We start from the raw sequence: 23,454 nt of genomic DNA, 5'->3' as shown, positions 1-23,454 counted from the left end.
CCGGTAAAATGTGTGTTATAGGAGATAACGGTCAAATCATCACTTTTACCGGTAGTTTATGTTTTTTTACGTAAACAAATTTTAGTTTATGACTTATTCGTAAATTATGATAAAATAATGAGACTTTAATGTGTATAGGCCTGTAATGAAACTGATAAACCAGAAAAAAAAATTAACCAAATCGTCACTTTTACTGGTAATTTATGTTTCTTCTTAAATAAATTTTACTTTGAGTATGATAAAATAATGAGACTTTGGAGTCAGATTTATTATTTTTATTTATTTATTTATTTATTTTTCCAATCAAACATGGTTTTAAATGGGCCATATTTGTTGTTCAAATAATATTCTAATGGAGTACTCAATGTTTGAATGTTTTTTTTACTAACTTTATTTTAAATTTCTTGTTATTTATATTTCTTTTTACCTAAATAAATAGAGTTCATAATTCGACTAATAAGTATGTATATACATTAGTATTTTTAGTATTTCTTTTTTCCCAATTTGACTGTTTCTATGTTTGTCCCTAATTATCCACATTAGTTTACTTGCCATTGCTCTTGACTTCTTGAGGTACTTGCAATATAATTTCCGTAAATTATTAATCAAGTTTCATCCGTTTCATCCGAAAAGTCAACTATACGAATGAAAAAAATATAAACACCACCATCTCCACGAATTCTTTGAAGTTGACAACCTTCATATAATCTTCAATCCCAAAATCAGTGAGCACAAAAATTCTGTTAGTGTTAATCTGTAACTTTCAAAGAATGAAAACCCTCCATAGCCATGTCAGCACCTCCATCTTCATCTTCATCTTGTCACTCTTGTACCCTTTTCACTCTCTAGCTATCGACACCATCACATTCTCACAGCCACTTACCATCAATCAAACTCTAGTTTCTAAAGATGAACATTTTGAGTTGGGGTTCTTTAATCCAGGCAACAATAATTTGTATATAGGCATTTGGTACAAGCAAATTCAGCAGAAAACATATGTTTGGGTAGCTAATAGAGACACCCCCATTACTTCATCCTCCGGGAACCTAACCATCATCAGCAACGGCAACATGGTGCTTGTAAATCAGACGGGAACCATCGTCTGGTCGACAAATCAACCTACACGGGCGGGGAACACGGTGGCGCAGCTTTTGGACAACGGTAACTTTGTGCTTCGTCTGGAAAACGATGAGGATCCAGAAAATTATATTTGGCAAAGCTTTGATTATCCGACTGATACTTTATTGCCGGAGATGAAACTGGGGTGGGACAGGAAATCTGGAATTACTCGGATTTTGAGGTCGTGGAAGACAATCAATTTAGATCCAGGAACTGGTGATTATTCTCTTATGTTCACTGTTCGTCATTTCCCGGAGATTTTGCTTATGCGCAAGGAAACGTTAATTCGTCGGAGTGGACCGTGGACTGGAAGAAGGTTTAGCGGTGTACCGGAGATAAAAGGGAGGAGTATAATGCAGTTTGACGTTGAAGATAATTCAGATGAGATTTATTATTCATTTAAATTGGTGAATAGTTCAATTTATTCACGATTGGTTGTATATTCTTCTGGTGTGAATCAAAGATTGGTTTGGGCTGACACAACAAAAACTTGGAGCGTCTACTGGTCTTTCCCCGGTAATTGCGACCACTTTGGTGAATGTGGTCCGTCTGGCATTTGTACTGCAAACCCTGCACCGATCTGCAGTTGTATGACTGGATTCCATCCGAAGAACAAACAAGCATGGGATCTCCGAGTTGGGTTGGATGGGTGTGTTCGAAACTCCAGCTTGGATTGCAGGTCGGATGGATTTAAGCTATTCAAGAACATGAAACTGCCGGAGACTTCGAAAACTTTTTTAGATCAGACGATAAATTTGAAAAAGTGTGGTGAGATTTGCAAAACGAATTGTTCTTGTGCTGCTTATGCTAATATGGATGTCACTGAAGGCGGGTCGGGTTGTGTGATTTGGGAAGGGGATCTCATCGATATGAGGCAGTATGCTGATTCGGATAATGGTGGAGATGATCTTTACGTTAGAGTTGGAGCTTCTGATTTGGGTACGTTTCTAAATCAATCCAAAAATCTATAATGATTCTTGCATTAACAGGCATGCATTTTCTTAAATAAAAAAAAACCATAAATTTTTTTAATTTGATGATACTTTTGAATATGGTTATTTATAGACTTGTCTTTTCTAAAATTGAAATAACTAAAGTCCCTTTGTTATATTTATTTTCTATTTTTTTCTGTAAGTTTTTACTATTATTAAGTAAAGATAATGGGCACACTTAGATGATAAATTGACTTATTTTTTTTTTTTTGAGCCTTTTCAGTTTCTTATATGATAGAATTGCAAAAATAGTCGATTGACAAAATTATATGGTTTTGGTCTAAATTCAAATATTTTGTGTGGTTTTGGTCCCAATACTTTGCAATTTTATGTGGTTTTAGTCTGTATCGTACATGAAATGACAAATATGCCTTTAAATATATATTTGTTTTAATTTGTTTCATTCTGTTTCTAATTATTCTAATTAAAAAAAAAAGAAAAAACCCCAACTACCCTTCTTAACCCTCCCCTCTACCATTATAGCCTGTAAATCCCAAGAGACAGAGGTTTCATGTCGGCCCTCTTCTGCCCGGCGTCCGTCACCTTCTTCCGACACCGTCGTCCGGCGTCTGTCGTCCTCTTCCACTATCGACTTGTGTAAGATATGGGGCATCTCTCTCTGGCTCTCTATCTCTCCCTTGCTGTTATGTTCTTCATCCCCAATCGCTGAAAGATCTGGCCGAAGATCTGATATGGTCGAAGATCTGATCTGGCCTCCTCGCCGGAACCGTTATTTACAGAGATAAACAAATCTCCAAAGATTTAGGCTCTGAAAATCCTTGTGCTAAAAATCACCACCTAACCGTCGACAAACAAGATGATTTTTTCAGGTCGAATGACGTTAGGGCGTTGGTGGTGGTGGCTAAAAAACCTAATCGCTGAAAGATGGTGGCGATGTCATTTGGGTAGGGAAAACTCCGATTAGAAGGTGGTGGTGTCATTTTAGAGGCGTCTGAACACCCCTACTTTGACAAGAAGGGTATCATCTCCGACGATAAAGGAAGCAGTTCCAACGAGAAGAGTGGTTCTCTGACTTCTGGTAATATTTTCCAACAGAAAGCTAGTGAACGATGGTGTGATGGTCGTCAGTGGTGATAGGAGTGAGGGTGAGGGTGAGATTTGATGTTTGTGGTTGAGGGCAGTGGCAGTCGGTGATGATGGTGGCGGACGGTAGTAGGAGTTGGTGCTGGCAGTCGGTGGTGATGATGGCAACCATTAGCGGTGTTATGTTCTTGAGTGTGTGTGTGTGTGTGTGTGTTTAGAGAAAAAGAAAAATGGGATAGGCGAGCCCTTCCTATTTTTATTAATTAAAAACATTAAAATATATAACAAAAATTTTAAAAACAAATATATGGGAAATAATAGTCTTTTTAAGTTGATAGGGACTAAAATCACTAAAAAGAATTAAAATTGGACCGGTGGTGCACCACTAAATTTTTTTGGAACAAAACCATATAATTTTGACAACTACAGTGACCATTTTTGTAATTTTGTCTTTTTATATTTGACAAACTAATAAGTAGTTTATAAACTAGTTTTTTTTAAAAAAAAAACCAATTACATGAATTTTTCATGAGTTTTTTTTTTAAATACACTTTTATTTAATTAGAAAGAACATATTTTTTTAAATGTCATTTTATGTCATTTTGTATGTTTCAACTAGCTTGTGAGATAATTTTTTTTACCAAACATCATTTTTCTCGGCTAACTTTTTAAGTTTTTAAGTATTACACCAAACATAGATTAACATATAAAAACTAACTTTATAATAAAAAAAGAAATATCAGAGTGGAAGGGGTATTATAAAAAATTGGGGTAGAAGAAACCTATGTATGCCATTATATTTTTAGGGTGAGGGAACAAATAAATCCATGGGAAATACGCTTCATCACCGAGAAAAAAACAACCCGAATAACAACCCGAATCACTGTTGTTCTCTTTAGTTTGGTCTGATTAAGATACTCAAAATTGAGTGTTATTGCAACTAAAATCCAAGAGAAGAATCAAAAGGTCGTATTAAATTTCATATTGGTAAAAACCTAATTCCTAATACTTACTTCGGAAAACATAGATTCTGGCTCCGAGATGATTACTTAATCCATAAAGGATCTATTATGCTTACACACCCTCTTATGATATACACATTATGTACTAAGTTATTAGGACGATGGTTTTAATAAACGATTGTAATTCTCATATAATTAAACATGTGCAAATGGACAAGATCCTAACTGAATTAAGCATTGACATTTCGGAAAATGTTTCATCATAAACGAATTTATGAGTTCACTAGTCGAATCTCCGCGCGTTGCGCGTGAATATAATTATATAATTAATATAATAACATTTAACAAATTCTGATTTAATATTTATACATGTAAACCAATTTCAGTATCAAAACAAATTCTATAATGAACATATTAGTCTTATTAATTTTAATTATTTATATCATTAGTTATTTCCCCTATTAGTTCATGATTTTATAGATCGTTTTATGTTGTGTAAATTATATATATCAAACATATATTGAATCCCATGTATAAAAAAACAAAAGTAGTTTGAAAAAATAAATACTACAACTTTTGATGATTTTATAGAATGCTTTAAGTTGTTGAAATTATATATAAAACGTATGTCGATGTGCATATAAAACAAATAACAAATAGTATTTAAAACACTGTAGCTTTAATAAAATAAAAACACTACAACATTATAACATTTACATCAAACAAAACATATTAAACACTTATAAATCATTAAAAATTAATATTTAGAAATCAACATACATTTGATATATAGAAACATTGTTATAAAAAATTTGTGTTGAAATAACCACTAATACGACAAAACTTATTTTTTTCAACTCTTTCATTTTGAATCACAAATTTTTTCAAACAAATGATTTTTTAATCAAAACTTACTTATATACTATTAATATAACTACAATGCGTATAATAAATAAGTGGAAAAAAAACATTACACATTAATAACCATAAGTTTAAAAAACTTTTAAATGTAGTGGAAAACATAAAGGAAAATACATTAAATTTGAAATCATAATTACATTTAAATAAAAAAAACTATTGAGTTGTAGTGAAAGTTTTAAACTCTTGATTTGTGCCCAATAATTTAATATAAATATTAACAGTTATATGTTATAAAAATAATATTATAATTATTTATCATTGAAATAATAAATTTTATACTAAGCTGTAACTAATATTATAATAATTTTAAGTTTACGATAAAAAAGATATGTAAAATTGTGTTTGAATCAAAATGAATTATGTTTTTGATTTAAAATTATTTTAAACTATACTTATTTTTGACTAATTTATAAATAATTTATTTGAATATTTTTTATTTCCTATATTATTATTATTATTATTATTATTATTATTATTATTTCAAATAACAGTAATTTATTAATATAATATAGTATATTATTTAGTTTTACGTTATTTTAAACAATTATTACTTTTTACTAATTAAAAACTCATTATTTGAAAATTTTCATTATTATATTTAAAAAAGACTATCATACTTTTTTTTTATTGTACTTTTATTTTTTTTTCCTTAAAGTTATGAAATAATGGAAAAAAATGAATGGTCCAAATAAAACGGTAATTCGAATTTTAAAGCTATAGTAATTGTTATGTACTGCGACCAATCTTAAAAACAATATGTTAAGAGTGGGTTAAAGAAGGAAGAGTGTTACACTTGAGGTATATTTTAATCATTTATATTTTCTTATGAAAATATTAATATTTTATTTATTTTACTTTTCCTTTAATGAATAGGAAAAAAGAAAATTGACAAATGTAATAAGATTATTTATTTTTATTACTATAAAAACATTTAAAATTGGGTACATCCATATAACTTTTGGTAGAACATAAATAATTCATTTTTTTAACACACATAATTATTGGTTTTCAACAATAAAGTCATATAATATTAAAAATCATTCGTTCTAATTCGTCATTATCACCAACAATTTGGAATAATAATTGTAAACTCCTTTCATCAAAATCAATTATAAAAAACTCCATCGATGTTATTTACAAAATAAACGATAGAAACTAGCATAGTATATACATAGCATAAAATAAATGTTGAGTAATGTTCTCTTGTACATAAAATATATTTTAATAACATAAAAAGAATAACATAAAGATACATACATGTTAACAAAGTTAATCGCTCTAACTTATAAATAGCATGATGGTTGATTTACCAAAAGCTTATGAGAAGTAATTATCAACCACACCTCATCACCCTATGATTATAAAAAGATGCATAGCACATAAACTTAAAAAATAATCTCAAGTATACCTTTACAAACATACCTAAATTTGAACCTTTGTTAATATCTAAAACTTTACATGCACCCAATTTGAATTTACATGAATTTATACATGCAAAAGTTGCAATTACTTTCTTACATCCACGGAACCACTCATATAACTCTTCAAACCCTATAAATATAATCTATCATTTTGTGTTAACATACATGCAATATGTAATCTACAAATTTCTCATATAGGCTAAATATTTCATTTAACTCATCAATTAAATAGCATGATTTGAAGAGTTTTAAGAGGTACAAATCATAATATTTCAATTAATCATAAATTAATTTGTGTAAGTTGAATAGTCTTGGGAGTTTCAAATGCATGAGGTTCAAGAAAAAGTGGTATTGGGAGTTTCAAATGTATGAGGTTCAAGGAAAAATGCTAGCTTTATAAGATATATAGATATAGATATAGATATAGATAGATATATTTGTAGTTTTTAGCTATCCATGTCCATTTCTTTAGGAACATTTTCTAATGGTTCTCTTTATGGATATTTAGATTTCCATCTATTCCAATTTTTCTCTTGAAGACTCATTTATACCTAATAGTCTCGCTATTAGGAGGTTTATCAAATAAGTCATGTTATTGGTTGTTAGCACATGGATTTGATCTCAACTTCCATCTAAATAAGCCATTTATTTGAATTACAATTATCACACAAATTCTTAGTAGTTGGTTGGTTCATATAGGTAAAGTGTTATCCCTTCTTTATTAGTAACAACCACTCTTTATCTATCATGTTCATAACAAGCTCTACCATACCTATAAGTTTCTAGTGTTTTAGATGGCACCTCAACAATAGTTTCTTGGGATCTATTTTTGGAACGGAAAAAAATTATTCAAAAACCTAGCAAGATGATAGATAAAAAAAACATGTAACCAACCTACTCATTTTATCTTACATTCTTTCTTGATGATATGTTTGTTCACTAGAAGGTTGAATACTTTGTGTCTCTTGAATTTCTTGAAGTATCATTTTGCTATGAGTGTCTTTTTTAGCTATAAAGTCTTTCTCCAAAAGACACCTCACTCGGATTGTAAAAGTATAATATCTTGGTTTCATTAAGATATCCATTAAATCTGCATTTTTCAAACTTCTTCTCCAACATATTTATCTCTAGACATCACATGTAGAGTTTGCATTCCCTAAACCTTAAGGAAAAACAATGACGGACATAAGTTATAGCTTTTTGTCGTATCAACACATCCCATAGTTAGTCGATTGCATACCAAATATACTAGAGTATATTTTGTCTCATCATCTTATGCCTTATGGTATATACATGTTCAAATGGGATTCTTTTATTAAATCTATTTCACACATGTTTGTATTTGTGGACAAATAATACTTCAATTATTTGTATCTAATGAATCAATATTGTTGATAGCACAATGTATTAAAAGCTTGTTCATTGCAGATAAACCACAACAACCACCATCATCACCACCACCACCACCACCACCACCACCACCACCACGGCCAAATACCAAAGTTGGCAAGATTGTAGGAATTAGCATTAGTGCTTTTGCTATGCTCATATGTCTACTGATACTCTTCTACTTGAAGAGGAAGAAAACACAACCATTGGAAGATAGACAAGGTATCTTTTTTATTGGTATTTATAGTTACACACCTATCTTTATAATTTTAAAATATGCACGTACCATTGAAATAGTATTGATAGTATAACATTGAAATTAATAAAATGTTTGAATATTTAACGTCAAGATATATAGATTATCATATTGATTTCTATATGTTTCATAGAGTTTGCTATGATCCAAATTAGGTCCACAAGACATCATATTAAATGATGGGGTTATTCTGCCAAGTAGGAGAGATTATCTTAGCGAGGCAGTCATTGATGAACTCGAATTACCATTGTTTGATTTTACAACACTGGTCGTGGCTACAAACAACTTCTCAGACACAAATAAAATTGGGCAGGGTGGCTTCGGGTGTGTTTACAAGGTAAAATGCTTGTAATATATGAAAACTTAAAATTACTTGTGTTCAAAGATAACGATTTCGAAAACCACATTAAAAATTCTAAAAATATACTCTTAAATAATCTGAACATATAAATAGTAATTTTTCAAAAGTTTGGACACTCAGAACAAACAAGAATCGAAAATATACATTTTTATTTTTTAATTTCAACTACATCTTTAATTGGACAAAAATCTTTGTATGCTTAAAATGATCCGTTAGTAATCTATAATAAAGGTGCAATGTTGTTCATTTTAAAGTGTATACAACTAGAATATAATAAGGTTGTTTCAATATATATATATATATATATATATATATATATATATATATATATATATATATATATATATGTGTGTGTGTGTGTGTGAAAAGTGAATATACCCTTAAGGATATATAAGCTTACGTACCCAAACTCACTATACTACGTTGTTTTGTATCATATATCTACATTGTAATTGTCCAATTGTTGTTATAACTCAACTTTTAACTTGATTACTTCTAAGATTTTAATAAATTTCACATTTATCTTCCTTTTACATATTTTTCATTTTTAACTATAATATATATAGTCTAGTAGGTGATCGACAAAAAGATGATATAAGAGGAAGATAATTATAAATTTCGAAAATCTTTAAAGTAAATCAAGTTAGGGGTTGAAGTTTAAGAATATTATAATGAGTATATCTAACAAAACTACTAATTATGGTGTGTTTGGGTACCTAAGCTTATATACCCTTAAGGGTATATTCACTTTTCACACACACACACACACACACACACACATATATATATATATATATATATATATATATATATGGAAAAAGTTCAATAGAAAACCATTATTAATCAAGAAACCAGGGAACCAATCCAAAGCGTCGAAATTTAAAGCGATCAACGGCAAAAAGAAGGGTTGTAGACTTTTACAATGGACGCACATGCACCGGATAATAACAAAAAACTCACTTCCTTTTTTCGTTTAAAATTTTTTAGGCCATGTTTTTTATCGAAAAAAAACCGAGTATACTGTTGTTCACAATTTTTCGTCCTTTTTCCAAAGAGATCCATGATGATATATAAAAAACGGACTTTTTTTTCTCGAAAAAAGCTCACTTGATTTTCTTTGTTGAAAAGTTAAGGTCTATTTTTTAATAGAAAAAAATTAATAAATATATCAAAATTCATGTTTTTTTTTTTTTTTTTTACTTTTTAAACATAGATTCATATTAATCATGTAAGAAAAAACGTTATTTCAGCTCAGATTCACATTGTGAACCTGTTTAGATTCATATTGTGACCATGTTCAGATTCATATTGTGAACCTTCTCAGATTCACAGTGTGAACCTTCTCAGATTCACATTGTGAACCTTCTCAGATTCACAGTGTACATAATAGTAAGTAAGATTCACAATGTGAATTTGAAATGATCGAGCCTTTTCACATTGTGAATGTTGAAAATTAAAATATTTACAGTTTAGATTCACAGTATGAATCTACACTGATCGAGGTTTTTTTTTTAACCTTCTCCAATTCACAGTGTTCATAATAATAAGTCAGAATCTGAACTGATCGAGTTTTTTCAAATTGTGAATGTTGAAAAATTAAAATATTTACAGTTTAGATTCATAATATGAATCTACACTATTCGAGGGTTTTTTTAGTGATATTTATTAATAGAGTACAAAAAATTAATATTTTTGGTATAATTAGTTTTTTTTTTTTATAAAAATAAACTTAAATATTGAAAAAAAAAACTAACAAAATGAAGTGGGTTTTTTCGAAAACAAAGTTCGTTTTTTATATATCAACATGGATCTCTATGGAAAGAGGACGGAAAATCGAGAACAAAAGTATATTTGGTTTTTTTTTTGATAAAAATGTGGCCTCAAAAAATTTTAAACAAAAAAAATAGGTGGGTTTTTGGTATAATCCGGTGTGTGTGTGTCTAATATAAAAGTGTACATTTATTTCCTTGGTCGTTGGTCATTATGATTTTCGATGCTCACGATTGGTTCTTTGGTTCCTTGTTAATTATGGTTATCTATTGAACTTTTATATATATATATATATATATATATATATATATATATATATATATATATATATATATATATATATATATATATAGACAAAACTGCACAAATAGTCCCTATGGTTACCTGAAAATTGTCACTTTGATCCAAAAATATTTGGACTAACACCAGAGGTCAAAACATTTCAATTTGTTGCGATTTTTGTCCAAAAAATATTTGGACTAGCACCAGAGGTCAAAAATATTTGGGAGGGAGGGTTGTTTTCATTTCTCACCGGCAAACATAAACCCTCCATCCCCTTCTTCTTCAAGACAAATCCTCACCTTATCTTCTTCAAGACAAATCCAAAAAAATTTCACCATTCACCTTCGATTTACGTTATCTATTGAACCTCACTATATATATATATATATATATATATATATATATATATATATATATATATATATATATATGACTTTACAATCCTAGAAATTCAAGCTTTTTATACAAAATCGTAGAAATGGTTTTTTGAAAAAAAAAAAACAAAATAAAAGTAAAAGAATCATTTTTTAAAATTTTTTTTTCTTCCGTGAATTTGTTTAAAATACTACGACTTTCAGGTCTGTAAAGTAAAATAAATGATTAAATATATCAAAATAAAATTTTCCTACGTATTGAAATATCTAAAATTAAATATATGTTTTCAACACTTGTATTTAAGCCATCCTACAAGACAATAGGCATGTGAGCATAAAAGTGACATCATTATATTTGGTGATATAGGGTACATTAACGGAAGGTGAGGTTGTAGCAGTAAAAAGGCTCTCTAGAGTTTGCGACCAAGGGATTGAGGAACTTAAAAATGAAGTTCGATTAATCGCGAGACTCCAACATCGAAACCTTGTTCGAGTACTAGGTTGTTGCATTGAGGTCGAAGAGAAGTTGTTGGTTTATGAGTTCATGGAAAATAAAAGTCTCGATATGTTCCTTTTTGGTAAGTTTTCACGGGTATTGATTTATATTTCTTTGGACGCCCAATTTTATTTTGTTGAAATCAAACGGTTATCTCTGAAAATCATCATAGAGAAAGAGAAAAACTTGAAACTAAATTGGAAAATCCGACTCGAGATTATACGTGGGATTGCACGTGGACTTCTTTATCTCCATCAAGATTCAAGAGTTACAATCGTCCATCGAGATATGAAAGCAAGTAATATTTTGCTTGATAAGGAAATGAACCCAAAGATATCAGATTTTGGTATCGCGAGAATTTTTGGGAATGATCAGACAGAAGCAGAAACAAAGATAGTGGTTGGAACATAGTAAGTATCCTTGTATTTGTGCATAAATTAAAATATATGTGACACATAATTACTGATATAACCTGTATTTTAGAAGGTTTTATTGTTTCTTATTATTTTTTGTCAATTTTCTTCTAGTGGTTATATGTCACCCGAATATGCGATGGATGGTCATTTCTCAACGAAATCAGATGTTTTCAGTTTCGGAGTTTTGATTCTTGAGATAGTAAGCGGTAAAAGGAACAGGGGATCATCCAACACGAGTAACAAACTTAACCTTCTTGCACAAGTAAGTACAAGCAGTGGCATATTTAAAGCTTTCAAAATAATTATAATATCATATTTTTTCTAAAAGAATATCCATATATTTGCAATTAATTTCATATAGGTCCTTGTATTATTAAATTGTTATATTTGTGAAAAAAAAAATATTTTTAGGCATGGAAGTTATGGAACGAAGGAAATGCTTTAGAACTACTAGACGAATCTCTTAGGGACAAATTTTTAGAGAATGAAGTTTTAAGGTGCATACAAGTTGGACTGTTATGCGTTCAAGGACAACCGGAAGATCGGCCTAACATGTCAAAAGTTTTGATACTATTGAGCAATGAAACGGTACAAATTCCACCACCAAAACACCCTGGATTATTTACTAGAAAAATAAACAACGAGACAGAATCTTCAAGCAAAGGCGATGATTCAATGACCGTAAATGGAATCACGATCTCGATATTAGATGGTAGATAGTGAAACTATGTTTGTTACCATCTAGCATCAATTGTACATCACAACTTTTTTATTTAATCAATGTTGGTTTGTTAATATCTTTCTTAAGTGAAAGGCAGATTATGACATATTTACACATTATAGCAAGTGTGAATTTGGGTCGGATATTATAATGGTCATAAATCATATTTAATTATAATTGTAACTTTCCAAAATACGAGCCAAAATTTTCAGTTTTAAAACATGTATTTAGCAAAACATTAGGAATAAAACGCTCAACGTTCTTATCATTTTACAAAGATATTGCATGTCTGGAAAACATTTTTATAAAACGTACAAGTGTCAGAGTACAAATCCCCAGGAAGATCTCATAATGCGGAATACAAAGCATGTGTGTGATGTACCGCTACCGCGCCGGCTCCTTCCCCTTCGAAGAAGAGGTACCTGAAACCAAAACTGAAAACTGTAAGCACGAAGCTTAGTGAGTTCCCCCACGGTACCACATACCATATAATCACATAACATACATATACTGCCGGGCATATCTGGGTGCCCGACCTACCCCTTTGGTCCTTACGATCGGATACTGCCGGGCATATATGGGTGCCTGACCTACCCCTACGGTCCTTACGACCGGATACTGCCGGACATATATGGGTGCCCGACCTACCCCTTCGGTCCTTACGACCGGATACTGGGGACTATTTCACCCCTACTGCTACCACATAACACATATCACATAACATCATATCATACTAGCACGTAAACATAACACAGGTAGTAGCAACCCTAGATGAATATCACAGAGACCATCATTTATCATACAACTCCTACTGGTGGGTCGGCATTGTGGTCGTAGACCCACTGCTACTGGAAGGTAACTCACCTCGAAGTAGCTGCTGATCTGCGTGGGAACTGATTGTCTGCTGCTGCTGCCGCTCCAGAAATCCTTCGGCTATAATTCCCACAAAACCCTTAGTTAAATACTGCTAACCGACCTCAGGGTAAAATGACCATTTACCCCTTACCAATCAAGAGTCAAGCCAAAGTCAACTGCCAGTTGGCCCGACTCGCCGAGTTGACTTGCCAACTCGCCGAGCCCTTATCCCTTTGTCCGACCATAAACCCGTCTCTACTCGTCGAGTTAAGCATTGACTCGACGATTTCTCCTTCTAAACTAAAGGCCAATAGTCCTTCATCCTACTCGCCGAGTTCTTCTTCATCCGAAGAACATTCTATGCTGAGACTCGCCGAGCTGTATGAACAACTCGCCAAGTCTGTTTTTGAGGCAAGAAGATTTCCTTGAACTCCCCAAGTCATGACATTGACTCGCCGAGTTACTTCATGAGTGAGTCTGGCTTCCGATCCACTGAGTCACACCCCCATGACTCACTACTCCAACCCGCAACACGAAAAGGGGAAAAACACGGGGACTTGCGACTCGACTCGCCAAGTCAGATGAACGACTCGCCGAGTCTGCCACATGCAAATACTATACACGCGATTTTGCTTGAATCCAGCTCATGCCATTCATAGATCTGGGTTTCTAGGGCCTGATTAACACGTAAAGTTTCCAACTTTACGTGTAAATAAACACCCATGAGGGTTTTAGGGCTCAAAATGCACCAAAAGAGTAGATCTAGGGCTTTCATGCAATATGGCTCCATAAAGGCAGTAGATCCAAGCTCCTGGAGCTCAATCATGCCTAGATCTAGAGGCTAAACAACTTATTACGAACCCTAAAACACAAACAAGCTTGGGAAAAGGCTCAAGGAGGGCTTTCATGGAGCTACAAGGGACAATAAGCATGAAAACAGAGGGAAACTGAGTTATACCTCAAGGAAATCACTAAGATAACACAAATATGCTTGGCCTCCTTCTTCTCTTCTTGATCTACTCTCCTTCCCTCTCCAAATCTTCAAGAAAACACACCAAAATGCTTCAATCTCACAAGAAACAAGGCTTGAACGAAGTATAAGGCTCTGAGGGTGAAGGGGGCGAGCTTAGGGTGGATAAGAGGGTTTAAATAGGGTGCAAACCCTTAAATTTAGGGTTTCATCAGACAGCGGGGACTTGCCGAGTCCAGAATATGGACTCGCCGAGTCACCAACTTAAACGTGTTCCGGATCCCGTCTCTACTCGGCGAGTTGGACCTACAACTCGCCGAGTCCAAGGCTAAAAATGAAAAACACTAAGATAAATTTTACGTACCAGGAACCAGGTGCTACAAATCTCCTCCACTTATTTTAGACTTCGTCCTCGAAGTCTGCCGCTCGATCCTGAAACAGCTCGGGGTAATGCTCCATCATTTCTTCCATCGGCTCCTAAGTCCATTCTGAACCCTTGCGGTGCTGCCATTGCACCTTTACTAATTCCACCCTCATGTTCCTTAGATCCTTCGACTTCCGGTCGAGGATTGCGACGGGGCGCTCAATGTAATTCAGGCTGTCATCAACCTGTATATCCTCTAACGGCACCACTGCTAAATCATCCACGAGGCACTTCTGCAGCTGGGAGACATGGAAGGTGCTGTGGGTCTGACTGAGCTCGGCTGGCAGATCCAGCCTATAGGCCACCTTGCCCACCCGGACTACAACCCTGAACGGACCAATGTATCTCGGGCCCAACTTGCCCCACTTCCTGAATCGAATGACGCCTTTCCAAGGCAACACTTTCAAGAGCACCATATCCCCAACCTGGAATTCCAGGTCTGATCGATGCTTGTCGGCGTAACTTTTCTGCCGACTCTGCGCAGTCTGAAGCCTGCTTCGAACCTGCTAGATCCTCTCGGTCGTCTTGAGCACCACCTCGGTGCTCCCCATGACCCTCTGGCCAACTTCACCCCAACATATCGAGGTCCTACACCTCCGTTCATACAACATCTCGAATGGGGGACGGTCAATACTCGCGTGGTAGCTGTTGTTGTACGAGAACTCAGCCAAGGGAAGATAGGTATCCCAGCTACCACCGAAGTCTAGCATGTATGCCCACAAAATATCCTCCAAAGTATGGATGGTCCGCTCACTCTGACCATTCGTCTGCGGGTGAAAGGCGGTGCTAAAATGCAGACGAGTGCCCAACTCATCATGAAACCTCTTCCAAAACCTGGAAGTGAACCGCACATCTCGATCTGATATCACTGACACTAGCACCCCGTTTCGCGCCACTATCTCCCTGATATAGATATCGGCCAACTTTTCGGCCGAGATACTCTCCTGAATCGGAATAAAATGGGCGCCCTTGGTCAACCGATCCACGATGACCCAAATCGAATCTACTCCTCGCGCCGTCCATGGAAGCTTTGTGATAAAATCCATCGTAATATCCTCCCATTTCCACAACGGGATATCCAACGGCTGCATCTTGCCGTGCGGTCTCTGATGCTCGGCCTTGACCTTCCTGCAGGTCAAACACCGCTCGACGTACCACGCAACATCTCGCTTCATGCAGGGCCACCAATAGTCTAGGCGAAGATCCCGATACATCTTCGTCGCCCCTGGATGAATAGAGAATCGGTATTTGTGCGCCTCCTCCATCAAGATCTGGCGCACGCCTCCGTGATACGGTACCCACACCCTACGGTGTAGTGTCAATAACCCTCGGCTATCATAATCGAAGGAGGTGACTTGACCCACTATACGCTCAATCTTCCGATGTTCCTCCTTCATAGCCTCCTGCTGAGCTTCCCGAATCTGCTCTAACAGGGGAGTCACCATAGTCATCCTCATGCAAATATCCCTGATCGGCGCTGCCTTGCGGCTAAGCGCATCGGCCACCACATTGGCCTTCCCCGGGTGATAAAGGATCTCGCAATCATAATCCTTCACCACGTCCAGCCACCGGCGCTGCCTCATATTCAGATTCGGCTGATCCATGAAGTACCTCAAACTCTTGTGGTCCGTGAAAATGGTACATCAAATCCCGTAGAGGTAATGCCGCCATATCTTGAGGGCGAAGACCACCGCCCCCAACTCTAAATCATGCGTCGGGTAGTTCGCCTCGTGAGGCTTCAGCTGCCTCGAGGCATAAGCAATGACATGTCTCCTCTACATCAATACTGCACCTAAGCCCGAGATAGACGCATCACAGTACACCACAAAATCCTCCATGCCCTCGGCCAGGGCTAAGATTGGCGCCTCACACAATCTCTGCCTCAGAATCTCAAACGCTGCCTGCTGCTCAGGCCCCCATCGAAAGACCACGGCTTTCCTAGTCAACCGTGTCATGGGTACAGCTATCTTGGAGAAATCATGAATGAATCTCCGATAATATCCTGCTAATCCTAGGTAACTCCGAATCTCGGATGGAGACTTTGGAACCTCCCATCTCATCACGGCCTCCACCTTGGTCGGGTCTACTGAAATCCCGTTCTGGTTGACGAGGTGCCCAAGAAACTGCACCTCGCGCAACCAAAACTCACATTTGGAGAACTTGGCGTATAAGCTCTCCCTCTTCAAGGTCTCCAAAACCTCTCTCAGATGCTCCTCGTGCTCCTCCTGCGTCTTGGAATAAACCAAGATGTCATCAATGAAAACTATCACTGACCGATCCAGCATCGGTCTACACACGCGGTTCATGAGGTCCATGAATGCGGCAGGAGCATTGGTGAGCCCAAACGGCATCACCACGAACTCATAATGGCCATAGCGCGTCCGAAACGCGGTCTTCTGTACATCCTCCTCTCTGACCCTCATCTGATGATAACCTGAACGCAAATTGATCTTGGAGAACCAATATGCTCCCTGTAACTGATCAAAGAGGTCATCAATCCTCGGGAGTGGGTAACGGTTCTTCACCATTACCTTAGTCAGCTTTCGATAATCTATACACATCCAATGCGACCCGTCCTTCTTCTTCACAAACAGGATCGGGGCTCCCCAGGGTGAACTGCTCGGTCGAATAAATCCCTTGTCTAGCAGCTCCTGCAGCTGCGTAGACAACTCCTGCATCTCGAGAGGAGCCAACCGATAGGGTGCCTTGGCTATCGAAGCCGAACCAGGAACTTGGTCGATCCTGAACTCTACCTGACGCTCCGGAGGTATTCCAGGAAGCTCCTCCGGGAAAACATCAGTGTAGTCTCGCACCACTGGAACCTCGCTCACCGTCGTTTTACCCGTCTCCCGGGTATTCAGAACATACGCGACATATCTCGCTGCTGAACATACTGCAGGTCCACGTTGCGACCTTTCGCCGTGGATCACTAACTCTCCCCCACTCGGGGTCCTGATCCGCACTAGCTATTGTGCGCAATCTATCACTGCCCCATTAGGGCTCAACCAATCTATGCCTATGATCACCTTGTTCCCCCGCAACGGGATAGGAACCAAATCCACCTAATAATGCTCCTCAAATAACCTCAAAACACAATCCTTGAACACTACTGATGCTCGTACCGATCGATCATCGGCAATTTCTACCTCTAAAGGGCAATCCAACATGCCCGAAGACTCAGTAAATCTCTTGCTAAGTGTAAGGGAAACAAATGACCGGGTGGCACCCGAGTCAAACAACACCTGAACTAGGATACCGTTCACATGGAATGATCCTAACGCATGAACACAGGGCACATATCAATAACACAACATCATAAAAATAAAATAGAGGGAAAGAATCATACCAGTCACCACATCAGGTGCGGTGCGAGCCTCCTCTGCAGTCAGTTGAAACGCCCGGCTCCTCACCACTGGAGCCTTTGCCTTGCCCTGCCGGTCATCTGTAATCCGCAGGGTAGCTGGAGCTGGCGCCTTAACTGGCGCTGATGCTGTCAACTGGGGGGAATTGGCCTTCTGTGGCCCCTCTGGCTGCAATGGAAACACAGAAACTCTGACGTCTGCATCACAGGTGCAGGGGCGGTACAATCTCGGCTGAAGTGCCCTGACTTGCCGCACTTGTAGCAGCCTGGCGATCCTATCTTGCACGCTCCCTCGTGCGCCCTGCCACATTTCTGGCAGCGGTCCCGCCCCTGTTGGCCTTTCGGCCTCGTACCCAATCCCTTGGGCTTCTTTCCCGAAGCCCCCATAACATGCCCCTCTTCCGCCTTCCTTTTCCGGATGTGCTCCAGATCTATCTCCCTCTCCCTTGCCCTGGCAATCATAGAGTCCAGGGTAGGGCAAGCTGAAAAACTGACATGCTCCCGAATATCAGCTCGTAGCATGTCATGATAACAGGTCCTCCTCATATCCTCATCACCCGCGTACTGGGGCACCAACAACGCCCTCTCCTAGAACTTGGCGGTGATCTCCGCCACAGTCTCTGTCGTCTGTCTCATATCCAAGAACTCATTGGCCAGCTGCTGAAGCTCGACATCTGGCGCGAACTCTGCCCTGAACCTGGTCGCGAAGTCCGACCAAGTCATAGCCTCAATAGCCGAGGCTCCCAACGAGTCACCCACGGACTCCCACCAATCCCTAGCTCGATCTCATAAACACCCCGCTGCAAACCTCACCTTCGACCCCTCAGGGTAGAAGCTAATCATCTGTGCAGACTCAATGTCTGCAATCCATCGTCTGGCAGCTATGGGGTCCTTCGCCCCGTGAAAATCCGGCGCACCACTGCCCCGGAAGTCCTTGAAGGAATGTGTGTGGGATCCCGACTGGCCAGATGTCATGTCGCTCCTGAATGCCCAGAGGCGATCCTCCATCAACTCTAATATCCCATCCTTGATCGACCCGAAGATAATGGGGGTCGACTCAAGGATGCCTCTGGTGATTTCTGATGCGATGAACTCGCGTAGATCCTCGTCTACTGGCTCGGAACCTGATCCCGAACCCGATCCCTCTCCTGTACTGCCAACCGCTGGCCGTGAGCGTAGTACCACCATTCTGAAATACATAAATAATAATCGTTAGTGATACTGATACTTCTGGAGGAATCACACCTACTACAAGTTTCCTGGTCTTATCTTGGCCTTCCTCGGTTCGGGTACGGATCATCTGCTTTCAGTAGTACGAGCTCATACTACCTTCCACATCTATCCATACCTTCTCCAAGGACTGCCTTGACTCCACCAGGTCCCTATCACTACCACTGATCACCGCTATACTCATCCTAGGCTTGCCCCAGGAAAATCTCTAACTCCACTCGACCCAGTCCTCGGCTGCTGAAGGCCTCCTTGTAATTCCAGTTAGCCATTACCTAAATACCATCACATGTGATGAGGCTCAGATAATCCTTCGAGTAACAGATTCGTCCTTATAACGGTTAGACTCAAACAAGAGTTGCGCAATAGGGCCAAATCCAGCACTCTAAGATTATTCAACCCTGATCACATGTGACATGACGTATTCACCTAATGGCTAACTCCCATCACTCGGAATCTCACAAAGCACAAATCAAGCAGCATTTAGACAAAAAGGGAACAATCTCACGCAAATCCGTTCTCATAGAGAGAAACTAAACTAGCATACAGTGCTAAACTCATACTATCAGGCATAACCTAACAGGTTATCCTACTGTTGTCTACTCAATTCTAGCATGCAGTTTTCATACACTGAAACACATAAGGCAGGCACATAAGGCATCACTCCTAGATCCTTAGTCCTATTCTAGCATGCTGTTCTACTGAAACTGATAAACATAACATAAGCTTGTATGGGTACTTTGGAGAATACTTACTTGAGCTCGGCCGGTCGCGCACATCACACACTTTGTTCTTTCTTAAAACCCTTTACTTAGCCTTTTAGAAAACATCTTCTCATGTTAAAATCTCTTAATCCCTCGATTTGAGTTCAAACACCCCCGAAGGTGTGTCCGAATCCCTCAAACCAGGGCTCTGATACCAACTTGTAACGTCCCAAAATACGAGCCAAAAATTTCATTTTTTAAAACATGTATTTAGCAAAACATTAGGAATAAAACGCTCAACGTTCATATAATTTCACAAAGATATTCCATGTCTGGAAAACATTTTTATAAAACGTAAAAGTGTCAGAGTACAAATCCCCAGGAAGATCTCATAATGCGGAATACAAAGCATGTGTGTGATGTACTGCAACCGCGCCGGCTCCTTCCCCTTCGGAGAAGAGGTACCAGAAACCAAAACTGAAAACTGTAAGCACGAAGCTTAGTGAGTTCCCCCACTGTACTACATACCATATAATCACATAACATACATATACTGTTAGGCATATCTGGGTGCCCGACCTACCCCTTCGGTTCTTACAACCGGATACTGCCGGACATATCTGGGTGCCCGACCTACCCCTTCGGTCCTTACGACCGAATACTGGGGACTATTTCACCCCTACTGCTACTACATAACACATATCACATAACATCATATCATACTAGCACGTAAACATAACACAGGTAGTAGCAACCCTAGATGAATATCACAGAGACCATCATCTATCATACAACTCCTACTGGTGGGCTGGCATTGTGGTCGTAGACCCACTGCTACTGGAAGGTAACTCACCTCGAAGTAGCTACTGATCTACGTGGGAACTGACTGTCTGTTGCTGCTGCCGCTCCGGAAATCCTCCGACTATAATTCCCACAAAACCCTTAGTCAAATACTGCTAACCGAACTCAGGGTAAAATGACCATTTACCCCTTACCAATCAAGAGTCATGCCAAAGTCAACTGCCAGTTGGCTCGACTCGCCGAGTTGACTTGCCAACTCGCCGAGTCCCTATCCCTTTGTCCGACCATAAACCCGTCTCTACTCGTCGAGTTAAGCATTGAATCGATGAGTTCTCCTTCTAAATTAAAGGCCAATAGTCCTTCATCCTACTCGCCGAGTTGTGTGAACAACTCGCCGAGTTCTTCTTCATCCGAAGAACACTCTATGCTGAGACTTTCCGAGCTGTATGAACAACTCGCTGAGTCTGTTCATGAGGCAAGAAGATTTCCTTGAACTCGTCGAGTCATGACATTGACTCGCCGAGTTACTTCATGAGTGAGTCGGGCTTCCAACCCACTGAGTCACACCCCCATGACTCACTACTCCAACCCGCAACACGAAAAGAGGAAAAACCCGGGGACTCGCGACTCGACTCGCCGAGTCAGATGAACGACTCGCCGAGTCTACCACATGAAAATACTATACACGCGATTCTGCTTGAATCCAGCTCATGCCATTCATAGATCTAGGTTTCTAGGGACTGATTAACACGTAAAGTTTCCAACTTTACGTGTAAATAAACACCCATGAGGGTTTTAGGGCTCAAAATGCACCAAAAGAGTAGATCTAGGGCTTTCATGCAATATGGCTCCATAAAGGTAGTAGATCCAAGCTCCTGGAGCTCAATCATGCCTAGATCTAGAGGCTAAACAACTTATTACGAACCCTAAAACACAAACAAGCTTGGGAAAAGGCTCAAGGAGGGCTTTCATGGAGCTACAAGGGACAATAAGCATGAAAACAGAGGGAAACTGAGTTATACCTCAAGGAAATCACTGAGATAACAAAAATATGCCTGGCCTTCTTCTTGTCTTCTTGATCTACTCTCCTTCCCTCTCCAAATCTTCAAGAAAACACACCAAAATGCTTCAATCTCATAAGGAACAAGGCTTGAACGAAGTATAAGGCTCTGAGGGTGAAGGGGGCGAGCTTAGGGGCAGATAAGAGGGTTTAAATAGGGTGCAAACCCTTGAAATTTAGGGTTTCATCAGATAGCAGGGACTCGGCGAGTCGCCAACTTAAACGTGTTCCGGATCCTGTCTCTACTCGGCGAGTTGGACCTACAACTCGCCGAGTCCAAGGCTAAAAATGAAAAACACTAAGATAAATTTTACGTACCAGGAACCAGGTGCTACAATAATGGTCATAAATCATATTTAATAATCCTGCAAAACAATATTATCGGACAATATAAATATATAATCAAATGTAGATATCTATAATACAATCTACATATAGTTACCCATCCCAATCAATTCTCACACATCCTAATCAACGATCATTTGAAAAAATCATCTTACCAAATGAACCATTTTGAGTAACGGTTTGACTACTCAAATAAGTGATTCATTGGCCAGTGTTAAGTCATAAGGCAATTCAAACATTAGTGTATTTGATAAATATAGTATCACATTTCATCTATGTCTATAGGTTTTAAATCCACACTAACAACGTAATTCATAAGTTCATCTAGAATAATCAAGTGTTGTCATCTTACTTTGGTAGATAACTCAGACACCACACTTGGTGTCTGACACACCCACTTGGTATCTGAAAGAGGAATACTACACTTTGCTTCAATCTCACTTATTACCCCTTAACGAGACAACTCACTATTCAACTTAATTTGAACCAAGCATCCCTTATAAGTCTTAGTTTATAACTAGAAAATATCACAATGCATGTAATCAACTTCCAATACTAATATCATGTTTATGCAATACCATCACTGTAACATCCGAAAATCGGGACCCAAATTTTTTTGTCTTAAAATATATTACTTATAAAAATAGTCATTAGAAAATAGAATTTCAATCTTTTTTTAACATAAAATCACAAGTCATAAGTCTCAAAATCATTACAGTAGATAGTGTAATATCATAGTACAAATCTTTGGTTCTCAAGTGCGGAAATCATGTGCAAGTGTGTGATGCGCTGCTACACCGCCTACTCCTTACCCTTAGATAAAGAGGTACCTGAAACCAAAACTAAAAACCGTAAGCAAAAAGCTTAGTGAGTCCCCCCATTATACCCAAACCAAATAAAGCATAATCTTCGGTATCTTCCAACCGGTAACTGGGAACTAACCTGCTATTCGATATCTTTAAATCGGTAACTTGGAGCTACCCTCCCCTTTGGTATCTTTCAATCGGTAACTAGGAACTAATCTCCCCTTCGATGTCTTTCAACCGGTAACCGGGAGCTACCCTCCCCTTCGGTATCTTTCAACCGGTAACCAGTGACTATTCCGCCAATACTACTGCTAATACATATCAAGCACAACAAGCATAGCTAAAACAATGATCATATCAAGCACAATAATGATATC

General features: G+C 37.7%; 1 protein-coding gene across 1 annotated transcript; it reads left to right on the top strand.

The window, feature by feature from the left end:
* Positions 1-648: 648 nt before the first annotated feature.
* Positions 649-12,640, top strand: LOC145063607 (receptor-like serine/threonine-protein kinase SD1-8). Its single transcript, XM_079011205.1, has 7 exons — positions 649-2,058; positions 7,888-8,070; positions 8,260-8,441; positions 11,259-11,469; positions 11,560-11,797; positions 11,915-12,065; positions 12,215-12,640. Exons 1-7 carry the CDS (start codon positions 771-773, stop codon positions 12,521-12,523), a joined length of 2,562 nt encoding a protein of 853 aa, XP_078867331.1. The 5' UTR covers positions 649-770; the 3' UTR covers positions 12,524-12,640.
* The last annotated feature ends 10,814 nt before the right edge of the window (positions 12,641-23,454 follow it).

Source organism: Lactuca serriola, chromosome 7 (genome assembly GCF_051521515.1).
Source record: "Lactuca serriola cultivar US96UC23 chromosome 7, Lser_US96UC23_V15, whole genome shotgun sequence".
In the NCBI taxonomy this organism is placed as follows: Eukaryota; Viridiplantae; Streptophyta; class Magnoliopsida; order Asterales; family Asteraceae; genus Lactuca; species Lactuca serriola.
Note: the sequence above shows the minus strand (reverse complement) of the source record. Positions and strands in the feature narration are given on the sequence as shown.

What these genes read in the sequence shown, in the direction of transcription:
- LOC145063607 (XM_079011205.1), top strand. Translation starts at nt 771, where the DNA reads ATGAAAACCCTCCATAGCCATGTCAGCACCTCCATCTTCATCTTCATC. An exon ending in ACCATTGGAAGATAGACAAG is followed by an intron (nt 8,071 to 8,259) that starts GTATCTTTTTTA and finishes GATCCAAATTAG; the next exon opens with GTCCACAAGACATCATATTA. An exon ending in AAGATAGTGGTTGGAACATA is followed by an intron (nt 11,798 to 11,914) that starts GTAAGTATCCTT and finishes ATTTTCTTCTAG; the next exon opens with TGGTTATATGTCACCCGAAT.